This window comes from Sceloporus undulatus, chromosome 2, assembly GCF_019175285.1.
Source record: "Sceloporus undulatus isolate JIND9_A2432 ecotype Alabama chromosome 2, SceUnd_v1.1, whole genome shotgun sequence".
NCBI lineage: Eukaryota > Metazoa > Chordata > Lepidosauria > Squamata > Phrynosomatidae > Sceloporus > Sceloporus undulatus.
In genome coordinates, this window is record NC_056523.1 from 149,245,476 (window position 1) to 149,262,447 (window position 16,972).

Sequence of the window (16,972 nt, forward strand, 5' to 3'; positions counted from 1 at the left end):
GCAAAACTACAGGCTGTATTAAATATGTAGCATGCAGTTGAGCCTTAAATACTTCATTTCTTCAAAGTAAGTACAGGCAGGCTTAAACCTTCCATCCCATCTATTTTCTCTCTCTTAAATACTTATTTCCCCCCTTTTTTTAGCCTCCACACATGGGATGGGAAGAATTTAAGAGAGAAAAAATGAACTTAGGGGAAAGTTTACTAAACCTAGTAGACACATGCCATAGTCTGATTCTGATCAGACCTGCATGTGCTTACTTCAAAGACAGAAAGTAATAAAGGATCAACAACACACTATATTTAATATAGGGGCAGTTTAGCCCTTGCAGGTGTGCTAGGTGTCTGCTTGGAGCTATTCATGATTCTGCAACTACAGGCTGACAAGGGTAGTTAAGCATCCATCAGGCTTCAAGGGCCCCTGGTCATGCTGTACCAAATGTGTATGTGTATGTGTGTGTCCGTGTGTGCAGGAGAACAGGAATGCCTTTTTAAAAATCAATATGCAGGTGACACCTAGATCTACTACTCTTGTCCACCCCAGTTCAAGGAGGCTTTAAATCAATGTCTGTCATAGGGAATGGACTGGATGAGAGCAAACAAACTGAAACTTAATCCAGACAAGACAAAGGTGCTCCTGGTCAATCTAAATGCAGATCAGGGAATGGGATTCCGCCTGTGTTAGATGGGGGTTACATTCTCCCTGAAGACACAGGTTTGCAGTTTGGGTGTACTCCTGGACTCAGCTTTGAACCTGGAGGCACAGGTTTCTGTGGCAGCCCAGAGCACCTTTGCACATATAAAGCTTGTGTACCAACTGTGCCTGTTCCTTGAGATGCTGTATCTGGCCATGGTTGTACATGCCTTAATTATTTGGATTACTGTAGTTTAAGGTTCAACTGCATGCTACATATTTAATACATTACAGCTCTATATGGGGCTGCCTTTGAAGAATGTTCAGAAACATCAGCTAAGAGTGGTAACTGGGACAGGTTAAAGAGACCATACTATTCCCCTGTTAAAACAACTCCACTGGTAGCCAGTTTGCTTTCCGGCACAATTTAAAGTGCTGGCTATGACCTATGAAGCCTATATTGCTCAGATCAAGGCTATCTTGGCAAGCTGTATCTCCCTGTATGTGGCTGCTTGGGTCCCGAGATCATCGGGAGAGGCATTTCTCTCAGTCTCACTACCTTCACAAACACAGTTGGAGGGGACATGAGAGAGGGCCTTCTTGGTGGCTGTCCCTAGTCTCTGGGAAGCCTAGACTTCCCAGGGAGGCCAGAAGGATAGGTTGTTTACCTGTAACTGTAGTTCTTTGAGTGGTCATCTGTGAATTCACACAAATGGGTTATCCTGCGCCAGCGCAGAGCACATTCAGAATCTTTCTAGAACTGTTACCAGCGTTTGGGTGGTAGCCCTGCCCACTCTCCAACTGCCTTATTGGTTCGCTTTCCACCTAAACCCCCAGTTCCGTGGATGCCAAAGCAGCAGCCCAGGAGCTAATAATAATAATAATAATAATAATAATAATAATAATAATGATACAGAGGAACCTCGCCATACGCGAGGGATCCGTTCCGGATCCCGTCGCGTATGGCGATTTCCGCCTATGCTCAAGCCCCATTGTAAACAATGGGGCTCGTGCATGGCGGCGTGGAGGTGCGCGGAGCACGACGGGCGCGCACGGGGTGCAATGGGCGCATGTGCCCATTCAACTGAATGGGCCGCGCCACCCCTTCCGCCCCGCGTGCGCCCAGTGGCTTGAGTGCGTACGCTCAAAGCTGCTTAAAAAAAGTCCGTGTATGCGGAGGCCCCACTCTAATAAATAATAAAATTTTATTTCTATACCGCTGTTCCAAGGATCACAGCGGTGTACAACAAGGATAAAAACAGGTAAAACCATCACAATCCCATACCCCAACAGTATTACAAAATACAATAAAAACAATTACAAACAACAAACAACCATATAAGTGGTTGTGTAGAATGGAATACAGCAAAACATTGTGAGGGGGAAAAGCATAACAACAAGGCTCACGGGGGGAAAGCCTGGTGGAATAAATAAGTTTTCAAGTTCTTTTTAAAGATATCAAGGGAGGTGGAAGTACGGAGCTCATTGGGGAGGGAGTTCCAGAGCTGTGGGGCTGCAACAGAAAAGGCCCTCCGAGATGAAACATATCTAGCGTCTGGAACTCTTAAAAGATGTCTCTCACCTGATCTGAGAGTGCAGGGCGGATTATACGGGGAGAGGCGGTCCTCCAAGTACCCTGGGCCCAAGTCATTTAGGGCTTTATAGGTGATAACCAACACCTTGTATTCGGCCCGGAAGTGAATAGGCAGCCAATGAAGATCTTTTAGGACTGGTGTTATATGGCTGGCTCTGGAACATCCAGTAACCAGCCTAGCAGCCATATTCTGCACTAATTGAAGCTTCCGGGTCTGGTACAAGGGTTGTCCCATGTAAAGTGCGTTACAGAAATCTAATCGAGAGGTTACCAGAGCGTGTACAACGGTTTCAAGGTCCCCCCGGCCAAGGAAGGGTCGCAGTTGGCGTATCAGCTGAAACTGATAACAGGTGCTCCTGACCGTCGCATCCACCTGAGCAGTAAGGTGGAGCAACAAGTCCAGGAGCACCCCCAAACTGTGAACAGAGTCCTTCACAGGAAGCATGACCCCGTTTAGGACTGGTGGAACAATTTCCTTACCTGGGCCAGGAGAGCCAATCACCAGTACTTCTGTTTTCTCTGGATTCAGGCTGAGTCTGTTTTCCCTCATCCAGCCCATTACCAACTCCAAGCAAGCATTAAGAGGAGAGATGCCATCCTTAGTTACTGCATCAGTCGGAGACACAGAGAAAACTATTTGGGTGTCATCAGCGTATTGATAACACCACGCCCCGTGTCTCCGGATGATCTCTCCCAGCGGCTTCATGTAAATGTTAAATAGCATAGGGGGCAGAATCGCTCCCTGAGGGACACCAGATGTGAGGGCCCTCCTATCAGAGTGACAGTCCCCCAGCTCCACCATCTGAGATCTGCCTGAGAGGTAGGAACAGAACCACTGCAGAGCAGAGCCCCCGATACCCAACTCCCTCAGGCGACCCAGAAGGATACCATGGTCGATGGTATCGAAGGCTGCTGAGATGTCCAAGAGCACTAACAGGGACACGCTCCCCCTGTCCATGCTAATGAGAGGAAGGACACAATGAGGGGAGGATGGGCGGGTTTGTGTGAATTCACAGATGATCATTTGAAGAACTAGTTACAGATAAGCAATCTGTCCTTCTACTTTGTGGTCTGTGAATCACATAAATGGGTTAAGACTAGTAAACTGTAGCCATATGAGGAGGGAGTGTCATGCCACACATCAGAAGGGCACATTGCTCCCAAACAGAATCACTGTTTGTGAATCTGAGCCAAAGAACATCAAGTCACAAGAATGAGTAGTTTCAACCATGTAATGACTCTGCAGATGTTAAGCAGAGAAATTCAATATAGAGATGTAGTTGAAATAGCAACTATTCCAGCTAAAGAGCCATTCACACAAGCAGAAAAACAGGCTTGCCTGCTGAGTCATATGTTGCATAGATAATTGCTTAACCCCAGTGACAGAGACACTTTGGAGGTACTATCCATGCCTACTCTGTAGATGAGTGTTCTGGAGCAGAACACCCTACAACATCCAAACAGTTAAAGAAAATTGGAAGAGAAATGTCCTGCTTAAAATGGGCAGGAAACAAGATAATCAATAAAAAGAAACCTCAGGCTTACACAAGCAGAGGTCAGACCCCTCGCAAAATGTACAGCATTATAGTTTTGTTGGCAACAGTGACCTCCAACAGAAAGCTATCCAGTAAGTACTGGATGTGAAGGCAGAAGAAGCTATCAACTGGAAGTGCTTATTGGACTAGCAGAAAAATACTGAAAATAGGAGACAGTATTGTGTACAAAAGCTTCTTGGCCCAATATGAAAAACACACTGCACCTGAAAGGTTAGGAAGCCTGCAGCAATGTAAAACTGTGCAACTCATGGTTTCAACAATCAAAAAGGGCTACCAAGTCTTCAAAAGTGAAGGTACAGCTATAAAGAGACGCTTAACATAGGACAGGGACAGTCACACGATAAAGCCACTTGAAATCAGTATATGAGATATGGTGGCATCAATAGACAGATCCTACAAAACACAAAAGTACTTTAAGGACTACCATATATACTCGACTATAAGTCGACCACATGTATAAGTTGAGGGCAGGTTTGGGGGGCAAAATTATGGATTTTGATATGCCCCATGGATAAGTGGAGGGTAAAACTTGGGGCCACATAAGAAAGGATCTAAAGGATGAAGCAAAAGAAAGCAATGCCAAAGAACTTACAAAATTCCGGAAGGCATAATTGTTTGTACTCATCCTAAAAGCTGGATAGATGAGAGAATAGAGGAAGGTCAGTGCTTCCAGGACAGATTATACCTTGCTTTTCACCAGTGCATGGTTCCTTTTTTTAAAATTAAAAAAGTACAGTACTAACATCGAACCATAGATAAGTCAACCTCTGTTTTTGGGGTCAATTTTTTGACTAAAATTTCTATACTTGTGCATGAGTAAATGTCCTTATTATCATAGAGAATGAAGCAAACAAAATCTGAGATGGCTAAATTCGACCAGCAAAGAAAAACATAGACAGATTGTCCACCCGATAGATGTGATTAATTGAAGGGCTCAACAATTCATCCTATCCACAGCGAGTCTAAATGGCCTGGATCTGGAGAAGACCTTCAGTAAGAAATTCTGGAATTATGCTGGAGAGGCATAACTCAATCACCTGGTCATTGGAGTGGAGGAAATAATACCTTGCCCAGTGTCATCAAAGTGCAGTCAATACACTGGTGACAAGATAGGAACAGTGAGAAGAGTAGGAGATAGAACTCACGTGACAAACAAGACATTCTGCACCTAAAAAGCATAATGCTCCAGGACTGCCAGCATGAAAATCAGCATGGCTTGCTGAAATTTTGCAAATGTTGCAGGAACAAGTATAGTGATTCAGTGTCCAGAAGACTAACCATGCCATTACAAAAAAACAAAGAGAGTCAACACCATCAAAGGTGAAAAACATCCCAAGGAGTATCTGAAAATTCTTTACATTGCCTCCATAGAGATTGAAGGACAGTACCAAAGGGTGATCCTCGGTAGTGAGGAACTAACCAGCTGCGTTGTTCTCGGGAGAATTGGAAAATATAATCAACTATGCGTCTCTAGTACAGATGGATAGTCATGTCTGCAGCCTTTGACACCGTTGATCACTCTCATCTAGTTAATATACTTTCTGACCTTGGGTTCTCAGACTCTGTTCTCGACTGGTTTAGATCTTACTTGTCTGGCAGATCTTTTGCAGTGGTTGCTGGCGGTCAGACTTCTTCTCCTGTTCCCTTATCTGTTGGAGTTCCTCAGGGCTCTGTTCTGGGTCCCCTTCTGTTTTCTCTCTACACACTGTCCTTAGGAAAACTCATCAGCTCTTTTGGTTTTTCCTACCATCTGTATGCCGATGACACCCAGCTGTATCTTTCCACCCCTGACCTTTCTCCAAGGCTTGAACAGCAAGTTTCATCATGTCTCACAGCTGTCTAGCAGTGGATGCGCCATCGGCGTTTGAAGCTCAACATGTCCAAGACAGAGCTTCTTGTCTTTCCTCCTAAGCCCACCCTTCAACTCTCCTTTTCTGTCTCTGTGGACAACATTTCCATTCAACCAGTCCAGCAAGCCCGCAGTCTTGGCTTTATCTTTGACTCTTCTCTGTTGTGTATCCCTCAGATCCAGACCACAGCCAAGGCTTGTAGATTCTTTTTGTACAATATTGCCAAAATCTGACCATATCTCTCCGCCTCTACTGCCAAGATTCTGGTCCATGCCCTAGTGGTCTCACGACTTGATTACTGTAACGTCCTCCTGGCTGGGCTTCCTCTTTCTCACCTCCGTCCTTTAATCTCTGTCCAGCATTCAGCTGCACGCATTATCACTTCCACCCACCGCTCTGACCACATCTCTCCTGTGTTGGCATCCCTTCACTGGCTCCCCCTTCCTTTCCTCATTAAGTATAAGCTCCTGCTGTCAACGTTTAAAGCCCTCCATGGACTGGCCCCTCCTTACTTATCAGACCTTCTTTCTCCTCACCTTCCCACTAGGGCCCTCCGTTCTGGTAGTCAAGGTCTGCTGTCCCAGCCCAGGATTTCCTCTGCCCCATCCCGGATTCGCCCCTTTTCACTTGCTGCCCCTCACTCCTGGAACCTTCTTCCCCCACAAGCAAGAGCCATCACTTCTTTAACCAGCTTCAAAACGGAGTTGAAAACCATCCTGTTCAGAGAAGCCTTCCCAGGCATTGCATAATTGTTGCTTACTATTTGATGTTCTTTTGGTGCCTGTTTATCAAACCATTTCCTGTATTGCTATGTACTGTATATGTATTATCCTACTTGAGAGTATTATTTTCCCTGGAAAATGATTAACCATCCATTATGAATCCAAGCCCTCCCTCCAGTCCATCTGCCTTGGTCCAGGCTTTGGAGGTAGAGAGGAACTGCTGGACCTCTTACCCTTTCCCTCCACCACTCTCTTCTCCTTCTGTGTCATGTCTTTTTAGATTGTAAGCCCGAGGGCAGGGATCCGTCTAACTAAAAAGATTGCATGTACAGCGCTGTGTAAATTTACAGCGCTTCATAAATAAAGGTTAATAATAATAATAAGTATGGCTAAAAGGGAAAGTATTGAATGAGTTGTCCTCCGCATGAAAATACCAAACTGTTAGAAGCATAGGATTGTACTGACATTGGGTGTCGGTATAGATGATGGGCTCACATAAGTTGGAGATCGATGGGTTATATTCCTTCTGTCTGGATGGAGATGAATGATACCAACATCTCAAAGGAGGGGTGAAATGGTTATCTATTCACGTAGAAGGTATCAAATGAGTAGCCCTTGGATTCAATGGAGCAATCAACCATGGTGACTCCATACGAAGAAAGCTTGGTTACAATAAGCAACCCTTGTCCCATGTAGAGCCATGTGGAGGGAGTAGGTTCTTCAACAGTTTCATTTATATGGAACTAGAGACAGTATCAGTCCTCTGTACAGCGGGAATAGACACATCCTCTGATACGTATCAAGTGAATGTCAGTAGAGCCCTTCAGTATAGAGGGAACAAGTACATCCTCAGAGCAGTCTGTACAGAGCAAGCGATGGTACCCAACCTTGGCAGTGAAGGAGCATAACAACAGCAGCAATGTCTGTACGAATTGTGTAAATGTACTGCCCCTTGGTATGGATGGAGCAACCATGTCCTCAATTTGACTGTCTAGAGTGAGTGACAAAACCGGTCCTCAGTACAGAGGGAATAATCACATCCTCAGAGAGGTACAGAGAGGCATCAGATTTAGAGAGGCCTTGGTATATAGAGGCTTTGGAGTCAGAGGGGCCTCGGTACATAGAGGCCTTGAATCCAGAAATGCCTTGGATCCAGAGAGGCCTTGGTACAGAGATGGTACTGGCCCTCAATATGGAGGAAGCAACCACATTCTTGGATTTGTCTGTATGAAGCAAGACATGGTACCAATGATAAACCCTTGGTACTGAGGGGTGAAGTTCATCTGATTCCTTCTTTTCAGAGTGAAGAAATGATACCAGCAATGGGCCCTTAACAATCTACTCCTCATTATCACAATTGACCTATGCCAAAAAGAAAAGGCGAGGGAATCATGGTGTTCCTCTCAAAGTATGAATGAAGAATGACGAAATAACTACCAAAATGCAAGAATGATCCTGTCAAGTGGAGAATTTAAAGTCTGACAGGAAAAAAGAAACTCTGAAGTGTTCCTCGGACACTGCTGCTGCGGTGGACAAAAAGGAACTGAGAGTTTAGGTGAGAAGAGAGCCAATAAGGTAGGAGGAAGCTCTAGAAAGTTTCTGAATGAGTTCTGTGCAGGATAACCCATTTGTGTGATTTAGAGAGACCACAAAGAAGAACAGTCCCCTCCCTGCTGTCCTTCTGATGACAGGCAAAAACCTTTTTTATTTCAACAGAAATAACAGAATAACAGAAAGTTTTAAAAGACAAGTTAGGGGGTGCAGTATTGTTTTAAACTGAACTGTTTTTAACAGCTTTTTAATTCTTTTAATTGCATTTTATTCTTTTAACTAGAGATTTCAAGTATTTTAATATTGTGACTAGTTTAATTTTATTTTAATGTGCACTTTATGTTTTAACTGTATTGCTCTTTTATACTGTAAGCCACCTTGAGTCCCAATTTGGGAGGAAGGTGGGATAAACATTAAATAAATCAATCAATAATAACTTATTGATTCCACCTTCCCGCCAATATGGCAATCATGACTAACAATAGTATAATAACAAAAACAAACAAGCAAACATAAAAGAAACTCAACAATTAAAGGCACATCAACAAAAACAACTGAACAGAACCTAACCACATAAACTTTCCTCCTTCAGTAGCAACTCAGTTTAAATGTCCAATGCCAGTGTCAAAAAATAAATAAATGTCTGTGCTTCTAGCAGATGGACAACACAGAGTCCCAAAGCCTGGGAAAAGCCACCAAGAAAATGCTCTTACAGACATGCCTCTGAAAGTGGTGCGACTAACAGAGCCTTCCCTGAAAATCTTAGAACCTGAGCAAGTTTTTGTGAGAGAATGTGGTCTTCCAAACAGTAATATAGAACTTTATAGGTCATGATTGTTCTCTAAATTGCTAGTTTACTGAGATGGTACTCACAAATTAATATATAATAGGGGAATTTTAATAGCTCAAATTAATAGCAGTGAGAGGACTCTGGGTAACTTCAAAGAGTCAGGTTACCAGCCTGTGTTTAACAGGTCCAAGAACTAGAACTCTCAGAGTGCACAGTGCAATTTAGTTTTATTGATTAGCAGCAATGGGGAGAAACCACCATTCACACAATAGCATTGACACATACAAGAACTAATGAAATTAAACTTAGTCACTTGTAGCAAAGTTGAGAGAAGGCAATATCTTCCCAGTCCAGAAGCAGAGCTTCAATCAGGGGACGATGGACATGTCAGTGGCTCAACAAGGCTGCCTGAAAAATTGAGGAGGGGGCACGATCAGCCTGTGTTGAGGGGTCAATATGAAATCCAGCTGTAATCCTGCCTGATTTCAGACTGAGTAAATATGTGGGTGCCAAGGCAGGTTTCTTATAGAGTCTTGAGACAGTTAGGTGGATTTTCCACCCAGTGGGATATTCACCTGGTTGATGGTTTTAACTTCAGAGTTAACAAAAGGAATATTTTTGGTTGATGGCAGTGACATTAATTTAATCAAGCCGTAATAAGCTTAGGACAACCCCAGGGAATTTGGGATAGTATGGGGTGTGGGAAAGTACAGCATAATGATTGGTTTAATGCTTTAGACTGACAAACATTTGTCTGTGACTTTCAAGAGGAAATGCACACCACAGTGGGTGGGGGAAGCAGCAATATTCACAGTCATAAAGTTACAGGGATCCTTGCCATGTGCCTTCAGGTGTGTGAGCACTGAAAGGTCATCTCACTTTCCCAGGTTCATGCTTATGGCCTCTCTGTAACTGCTATTATTATAAAATATAACAAAATATTTGTACCCCAAAATAATTCAGGGTATGCAGGGTGGGGTAACATGATCAGCACTTTGAACTGTGCCTGGAAATAGACCAGTGAAGCTGTGGTAATAAGGAGGCATGTGTTCCCTATAAGTGGCCCTGGACAACAGTCTGACTAACTTGCTGATGTTTCTAGACACTTTTCATACTAAGCATACCAGACAGGATGTAACTAAGGAATGTGTCATCATAGCAAGATAACGTTTAGTTATATTTTGATAAATGTTAGCATGAAACTCTTCCCAGTAAGGCCCTTTAGTCTGGTTTGCCTCATGAAAAATGCAATAGAATGTACAAGTGCAACCAAGCTTTGCCCAGCGTCAACCATAACATCAGTTCCATCCATTGGCATGCTTACCTTTAGAAGGCGTGTGAGCTTGCTGTCCCGGTAATTGACATATTTGACGCCTGCCCTGTCACTGAGTGCATTGATGCAGTTGCCAAGAGCCAGCAGGGAGCGATTGATGTGAGCTCCCTCCTTCATTCGCTGCCCACGGTTCTGTGTCTGTGGGAGAAGGAAAGTAGGATGGACAGGAGAATGAATTAGTTGTTCTGGCAGAGACTAGGCATGGAGCATGCTGTGCCATTTTTCTGGCTTGTAGTTTTGAGAGTGGGTTGGAATCTGTTCCTCACATCCAGCATTTCAGTTGCCTTCAAAGGAATATTCACAGAAGGAGAGGATGGCAGAAAATAATTTGACCTGAATTAAGTCAAGAGGACAGGAACCATTTTTCAGATACAAACACTGGGATAAAGAAGCTGGGACAGACTAGGAACATGATGGGCTAAAGAAGAAGATGGGTGGAGGAGACAGCAACTGAGCAAGAGAACCGAGGCAGGGTTTTAAAGATATCCCACAAATACTTGAACAAAAATAATACTGAGGATGTTTTCATAAGAACAAAAGCTGAAAATTGTATGACTTCATTTTATTGAGATGGGCATGTGCTTTAATACTGAAATGTTGCTACCAACTCTAGTGCTCTGTGTATTTTACTACTCTTTCTTTCTGTGCTTCTTGTTCTGTAATTTCACTGGATATATTTGTGAGCATTCAGTGTAGAGCCTCCCCTTTCACCTCATACCTGAGATGCCCGCTCTGAGCCAGCTAAGTCAATCATGAAAAGTCTGCCAACACGCACTTCCTGCATAATATTCTTGATGCGGCTCTTCTGGCGTACAGTGACCTGCAGTACAGCATGGGAACGTGAGGATGTCCGGTTGGCAGCTGTAGGCTCCTGTGTCCGTTGCTTATTGCCTTTCATTAGCAGCTGCATTATCTGCATGGAAGAGAAGCAGCTGAAGATATCTGTAGAACTATCCAGTACTCGTGAATATAATTTAGTGTCCATGGAGCTTTATTTAAGCTCTGGCAGTTCTGTACTAGTGTCAAAAGAAAGAGACAAGAGTCACAGAAAGAGAGCAAGATTAATCTGGACTGTAAACCTCTTGATCCTTGATCACATGAAAAAAGGCCAAAGGAATTAGATATATTTGTAGAGATAAATGGGGAATGTGTCTCTTACTTGAATATTGTTCCCATATCTTATTTACAAAGAATATATTCTTCACAGAAGATTATTTTCAATAACAGGATGAGACACTATCTCATAGTTTCTCTCTTTTATGCTTTCGGAAATCAGAAATAATCCTTTTCTCTTGGGTGGACCACTGAATCATGGGAACAGCAACAGCAAATTCTGCATTGGTAGTTATACTTCTGAAAAACCAGTGTGATGTAGTAGTTTGAGCATTGGACTAGGACAGTGAGGGTGAACCTTTTATAGGCCGAGTGCCCAAACTGCAACCCAGACCCCACTTATTTATTGCAAAGTGCCACATTCCTCTGGCTTTCTAGTAAGAGACTCTGGCAAACTCTGTGCTAGGACGACAGCATGTGTGCCCACAGAGAGGGCTCTGAGTGCCACCTCTGGCACGCGTGCCATAGGTTCACCATCATTGCAGTAGGACTTTAGAGACCAGAGTTCAAATTCCTACTCAACCATGGAAACCCACTGGGTGGCCTTCGGCAAGTCACAGCCTCAGAGGAAGACAAAGGCAAACCTTCTCTGAACAAATCTTGCCAAGAAAAACCTGTAATAGGGCCACCTTAGGGTCACCAAAAGCAGAAATTACTTGAAGGCACACAACAACACTTATACTTCTAGATATGGATAGTTGAAGAATAGAGAAAGGCATCCAGCCCCCTCATTCATTCCATTTTAACTTTTCTCTCACTCAGAACAGTGCCACGTTTCAAGCATATTATGCTTCTTGAAATGAACTTTTCTGTTACTAGAACGTCACTTATGTCAGTTCTTCCCACATCAAAACCTTTGTAAACCAAAGTGACCTCCACTTCTAGAGATGGAAAACTAATCCAGGTGGAGCGTACAGATGAGGATATCCATGCACGGAGTAAATCTCCTGGGAATTTTTATGGGTGTTTAGAAAATGATGTGTTGAGAACCTGAAGTACTTCTGTGATTCCTCACCACTGTTTAGTCTGCTGATGGCCATTCTGCTGGTATTCTAAGGCTGCTGGAAGTTGTGGTCCAGAAACATTTGCAATGTTTGCAAAGCTACAGCTGTCCATCCCTGCTCTATATAGCCATTTTTTTCAACTGGGGAAAAAACTAAGTAGAAAAACTAAGTAGAAAAATCTGTACTGACAGTTGCCTGAAGAACTGGGTTGATTCTTTTCCCTCTCTCTACCCACAAAGTAAGCTGAATGAAACAAGAACATGAAATTCAGTTATCAGTTTGTGGTTTTGTCTTTTTCCTCAAAAACTATAGTAAATCCAAATGCAAACAAGAATCACCTTTATAAATTCAGCCTTATCCCCAGCTTAATGGCTTACTAAGAGTTAACTGAAACCCATGTCACCTTTCAATAAGCAAGAGAACAAACAATAGCATTGGCTGAAACTGCTCAAACCTTTAGCGACCAAAAAGAGCCAATATAAGACTCAAAAAAGAGGGTCAAAGCATTTAAGGGCCATTAATGAAGATACTTTGTAGGGATGCTGGAATGACAGCATTTTTAACAAGAAGGGCAATCTATGTGGGAGACAGGAAGGTGAGATAGATGGACTCTAAATTTGACCAAGGCTGGATCAAATGGGCTTGATCTGGATCTTCACTTGAAACAGTCCCCAGACAGCCACAGTAACAGGTACATAGGTATGACTGGCTCCTGCACAGAGTTTCCATAACATTTTTGTAGTACAATTCCCAGAATCCCAGGTTGGATGGTGGGATTCCTGGAGTTGTAGCTCAAAACAGTAACGCTTTGAAGCTCAGTTCTTTCAGAGTAGGAAATTAATACTGGTGTCACTACTCTGTAGAGCAGCATTTGGTAGCAGTGAAATTAATGGCCATTGGCATAATTGGTTTATATGCGTTCACCTCCTTAGCATTGATAGTGGACACTTCAGTGATTCCGGCCACTTGGATTACACCTTTGGAATCTTCACGTAGGTCCAAGTACCCCAAGGATGGGTTAAGCAGGTCCCGGATCATCTCATTGTAAATCTATTTCAGAGAAAGAGAACATATAGTTCAGGCAGACACAGCTCCATCACACCACAGCCCAGATGCACACGAAAGACCCCCCCTCCATCCAAAATGCCACCGTTATTGCCTCAGAGGGAGAGAAGAACTAGCAGTATATGCTCAACATAATCCTTTCCTCCACTGCCATTTCCTTTTCTTTGTGTGTCATGTCTTATTTAGAATGTAAGCCTGAGCAGGGAACTCTCAAATTAACAATTTGTAAGCAGCCTGGAGAGACTTTGTGGCTGAAGAGTGGGTATAAACACACAAAACAAATAAATAAAATATGCCAGTGTCCAGGGATCAAATAGCATGTAATCAAGGAGCTTTGGTTATTATTTTTAATTTAGGGCTGGAAGTCGTTGGGCTCCAATTTTCATCAGACTCATGGCATACCATGATAGGAGCATTAGTCTATCAACATATAGAGAGCCAAAGTTCCCCAGCCCTGTTTTACCTGGTTCTGAAAAGGGTGGATGTTGAGGCTTGGTCAGGTAGAATAAAATAATATTTGAAACTTAGTTATAGGTCACTGGATTCTGCCCCACCAAGGCCAGCTCTACCATTAGGCAGTGATGCATCCACCTCAGGCAGCAGATTTTGGACATCATGAAAAGGCTGCAAATGGTTATTTAATTTCTTAGTATTATATATATATTTTCAATTGTGTATGTGAAGAAGTGGCAACAATAATTTGTGCCACAATAATTTGGCTGGCTTTGGGTGCAATGCATCTTGAGCTGGGTGGATAGTGTCATACCATTTGCTGCTGAGCTTCAGGCAGCAAGATGTCTTGGGAATGCTCCTGTGCTTCACCCAATTAGTTAGTTATATAGTATGGCACCTCCTCAGTGATCACAATTGGGCTTAATGACATTTTCAATGCCCATGTAAATTTAGCCCTCCTGAGAGTTCCTTGAGGAGATCCCTGGCAGTTGGTGGGATTAGAAACTACATTTATAATCGTTATAATTTTAGAATCATAGAATCATAGAGTTGGAAAAGACCACAAGGGCCATCCCCCCTGCCATGCAGGAAATCTCAATCAAAGCATACCTGACAGATGGCCATCTAGCCTCTGTCCAAGGACCTCCAAGGAAAGAGACTCCACTACACTCCGAGGGAATTTGTTCCATTGTCAAACAGCCCTTACTGTCAGGATGTTCCTCCTAATGTTGAGGTGGAATCTCTTTTCCTGTAGCTTGCATCCATTACTCCGGGTCCTAGTCTCTGGAGCAGCAGAAAACAAGCTTGCTCCCTCCTCAATATGACACCCCTTCAAATACTTAAACAGGACTATCATATCACCTCTTCATCTTCTCTTCTCCAGGCTAAACATCCCCAGCTCCCTAAGTCATTCCTCATAGGACATGGTTTCCAGGCTCTTCAGCATTTTAGTTGCCCTCCTTTGGACATGCTCCAGTTTCTCAACATTCTTTTTGAATTGTGGTGCCCAGAACTGGATACAGCATTCCAGGTGGGGCCTGACCAAAGCAAAATAGAATGGCACTATTACTTCCCTTGATCTAGACACTATACTTTTATTGATGCAGCCTAAAATTGCATTGGCCTTGTAACTGCCACATCACACTGTTGACTCATGTTCAACTTGTGGTCTACTTGGACTCCTAGATCCCTTTCACACGTAGTTTCATTCAGTCAGGTGTCCCTCATCCTATATCTATGCATTTCGTTTTTCTGCCCTAAGTGCAGTATCTTACATTTCTCTGTGCTGAATTTCATTTTGTTAGCTTTAGCCCAGCTTACTAGTCCATTCAGCTCATTTTGAATTTTGATCCTGTCCTCTGGGGTATTTGCTACTCCTCCTAATTTGGTGTCATCTGCAAATTTGATAAGTATGCCCTCAATTCTGTCATCCAAGTCATTGATGAAGATGTTGAATAGCACTGGGCCCAGGACAGAGCCATGTGGGACCCCACTGGTCACTTCTCTCCAGGATGAAAAGGAGCCATTGTTGAGCACCCTTTGGGTTCGGCCTGTCAACCAATTACAAATCCATGTAACAGTTACCTGGTCTAGCCCAGGTAGAGCCTGTTATTGTAGCATGCTTGCTGACCAATTAATTTCCTGCTCTGCTCAGGACATTTGACAACTTCACCCCAATGCCATCTCCACCCTAGAACAAACAGCCTAACAGTACATTAGCAACAGAACTGTTTAGAACATTGCTCCCCATGCTACTCATGTCTGAATAAGCCTTGAGAAAGAAAATTGATTTTGGGGGGAAACAGAGGAAGCTGATAGCTTGGCTTCAGCAGAGTAGATGCTGGAAGCAAAGCTGGGCATAAGATGGAGTGAGTCCTCCACCATAACATTATCTTGGGGACTGGAAGAAATAGAAAGGAACTTTAGTTCCTTTAGAATATTCTTTCACAGTACGGTTCATTTTACTCTCTGTTTGTTGCTGGGTGGCTGCTTACTCCAAGCTGGCAACATATGTCAATATTATACTAGCTTGAGGCCTGATGTGTTACCAAGGTGATTATCTGTGCATGCAAGCGTGAGTACAGCAGTCATAAAGGCAGAAAGGATGGAAAGGGTTTCAGAAGGAGACAGCTTATGGGACATAGGTTTAAGACAAAAATGCATCTCTAATGGAAATGCTGCTTCCTATTCAGTCCTTTTCTCTTTAGGTTTTTAAGGTGAACAATGAGCGTCGATGTAATGTGGAAATAGTACAAAATAGTTGTGGGCAACCGTGTTCAGAAAAACAACCATATTAGGACCTGAACTGACAGGCCAAAATAAAGCTGCTTCAGGTCACTTTAGAGGTATGCTGTTTAAATGACAGACACATCTTAAGAGGCCAGAAGCTGCACCTTGAACTGGAGCGTAGCTTTGGCGTGGCTTCTGGCTTCTTAGGATGCATGCATCATTTAAACAACATACCTCCACCAAAGTGAACTGAAGCAGCTTTATTTTGGCCTGTCTGTTCAGACCCTATGTGAGTGATTCTCAATCATTTCTAGCCTATGATGACAAGAATTTCAACAGGGATAAATGTAAGGTACCCTAAAGGCAGCAGAACCTATTGAATCTTGGAAGCTAAGCTATCTGCTAGTGTTCATTTATGAGAGTTTCAGAACTCAGATTTATCTTAGTTGAACTGCAATATTATTCCTCCAGTTTCTTTTTGATTATCATTGGCCCGATTTAAACGGGCTTTTGCGCCGCCCCGTCACGTGCTAGGGGTTGGCCGAGGACACAGCATCCATACTGGCCTCACCTCTAGCACGTGACGGGGCGTAAAAATGGCGGCACCCTGTTCACGTGGGTGCCGCAATTTTGACACGACGGATGCAGTAGCAGCAGAGATGGAGAACTGGCAAATGCACAGTTGCCCCAGAAAGCCGTCCCCCGTCTGGGACCCTGCCCCCTGCTCAGAAGTCTCACACCACTGGCAGAAGATGAAGGCAGCTTGTTTTCTGCTGTTCCAGATACTAGAACACAAACTAAGAGATTCAAATTACAAGAAAACAGATTCCATCTAAAGAAACGAGATTCCACTTAAACATCAGATATAACTCCTTCACTGTGAGACCTGCCTGAAAGTGGAACAGACTGCCTCAGAAGGAAGTGGATACTCCATCTCTGGAGATCTTTAAATTGCAGCTGGAAGTGTCTACTTAGAATAGTGCTTTAGTTGAGTATTTCTGCAAGACAGAATGTTGGACTAGATGACCATCATCATCATCATCATCATCATCATCATCATCATCATCATCATCATCATC

The 16,972-nt window shown here is 43.4% G+C and overlaps 1 protein-coding gene across 4 annotated transcripts in view; it reads right to left on the reverse strand.

Moving 5' to 3' along the window:
* Window positions 1-16,972, reverse strand: part of KIF19 (kinesin family member 19) — a 90,277-nt gene that overhangs the window by 23,736 nt on the left and 49,569 nt on the right. For all 4 annotated transcript variants that reach the window (XM_042452181.1, XM_042452180.1, XM_042452182.1 and 1 more), the window contains exons 6-8: window positions 13,071-13,196; window positions 10,748-10,942; window positions 10,021-10,167 (exon numbers count right to left, since the gene is read on the reverse strand). In XM_042452181.1, the coding sequence (XP_042308115.1) occupies window positions 10,021-10,167; window positions 10,748-10,942; window positions 13,071-13,196 (468 nt within the window). The remainder of the gene's footprint in view (window positions 1-10,020; window positions 10,168-10,747; window positions 10,943-13,070; window positions 13,197-16,972) is intronic.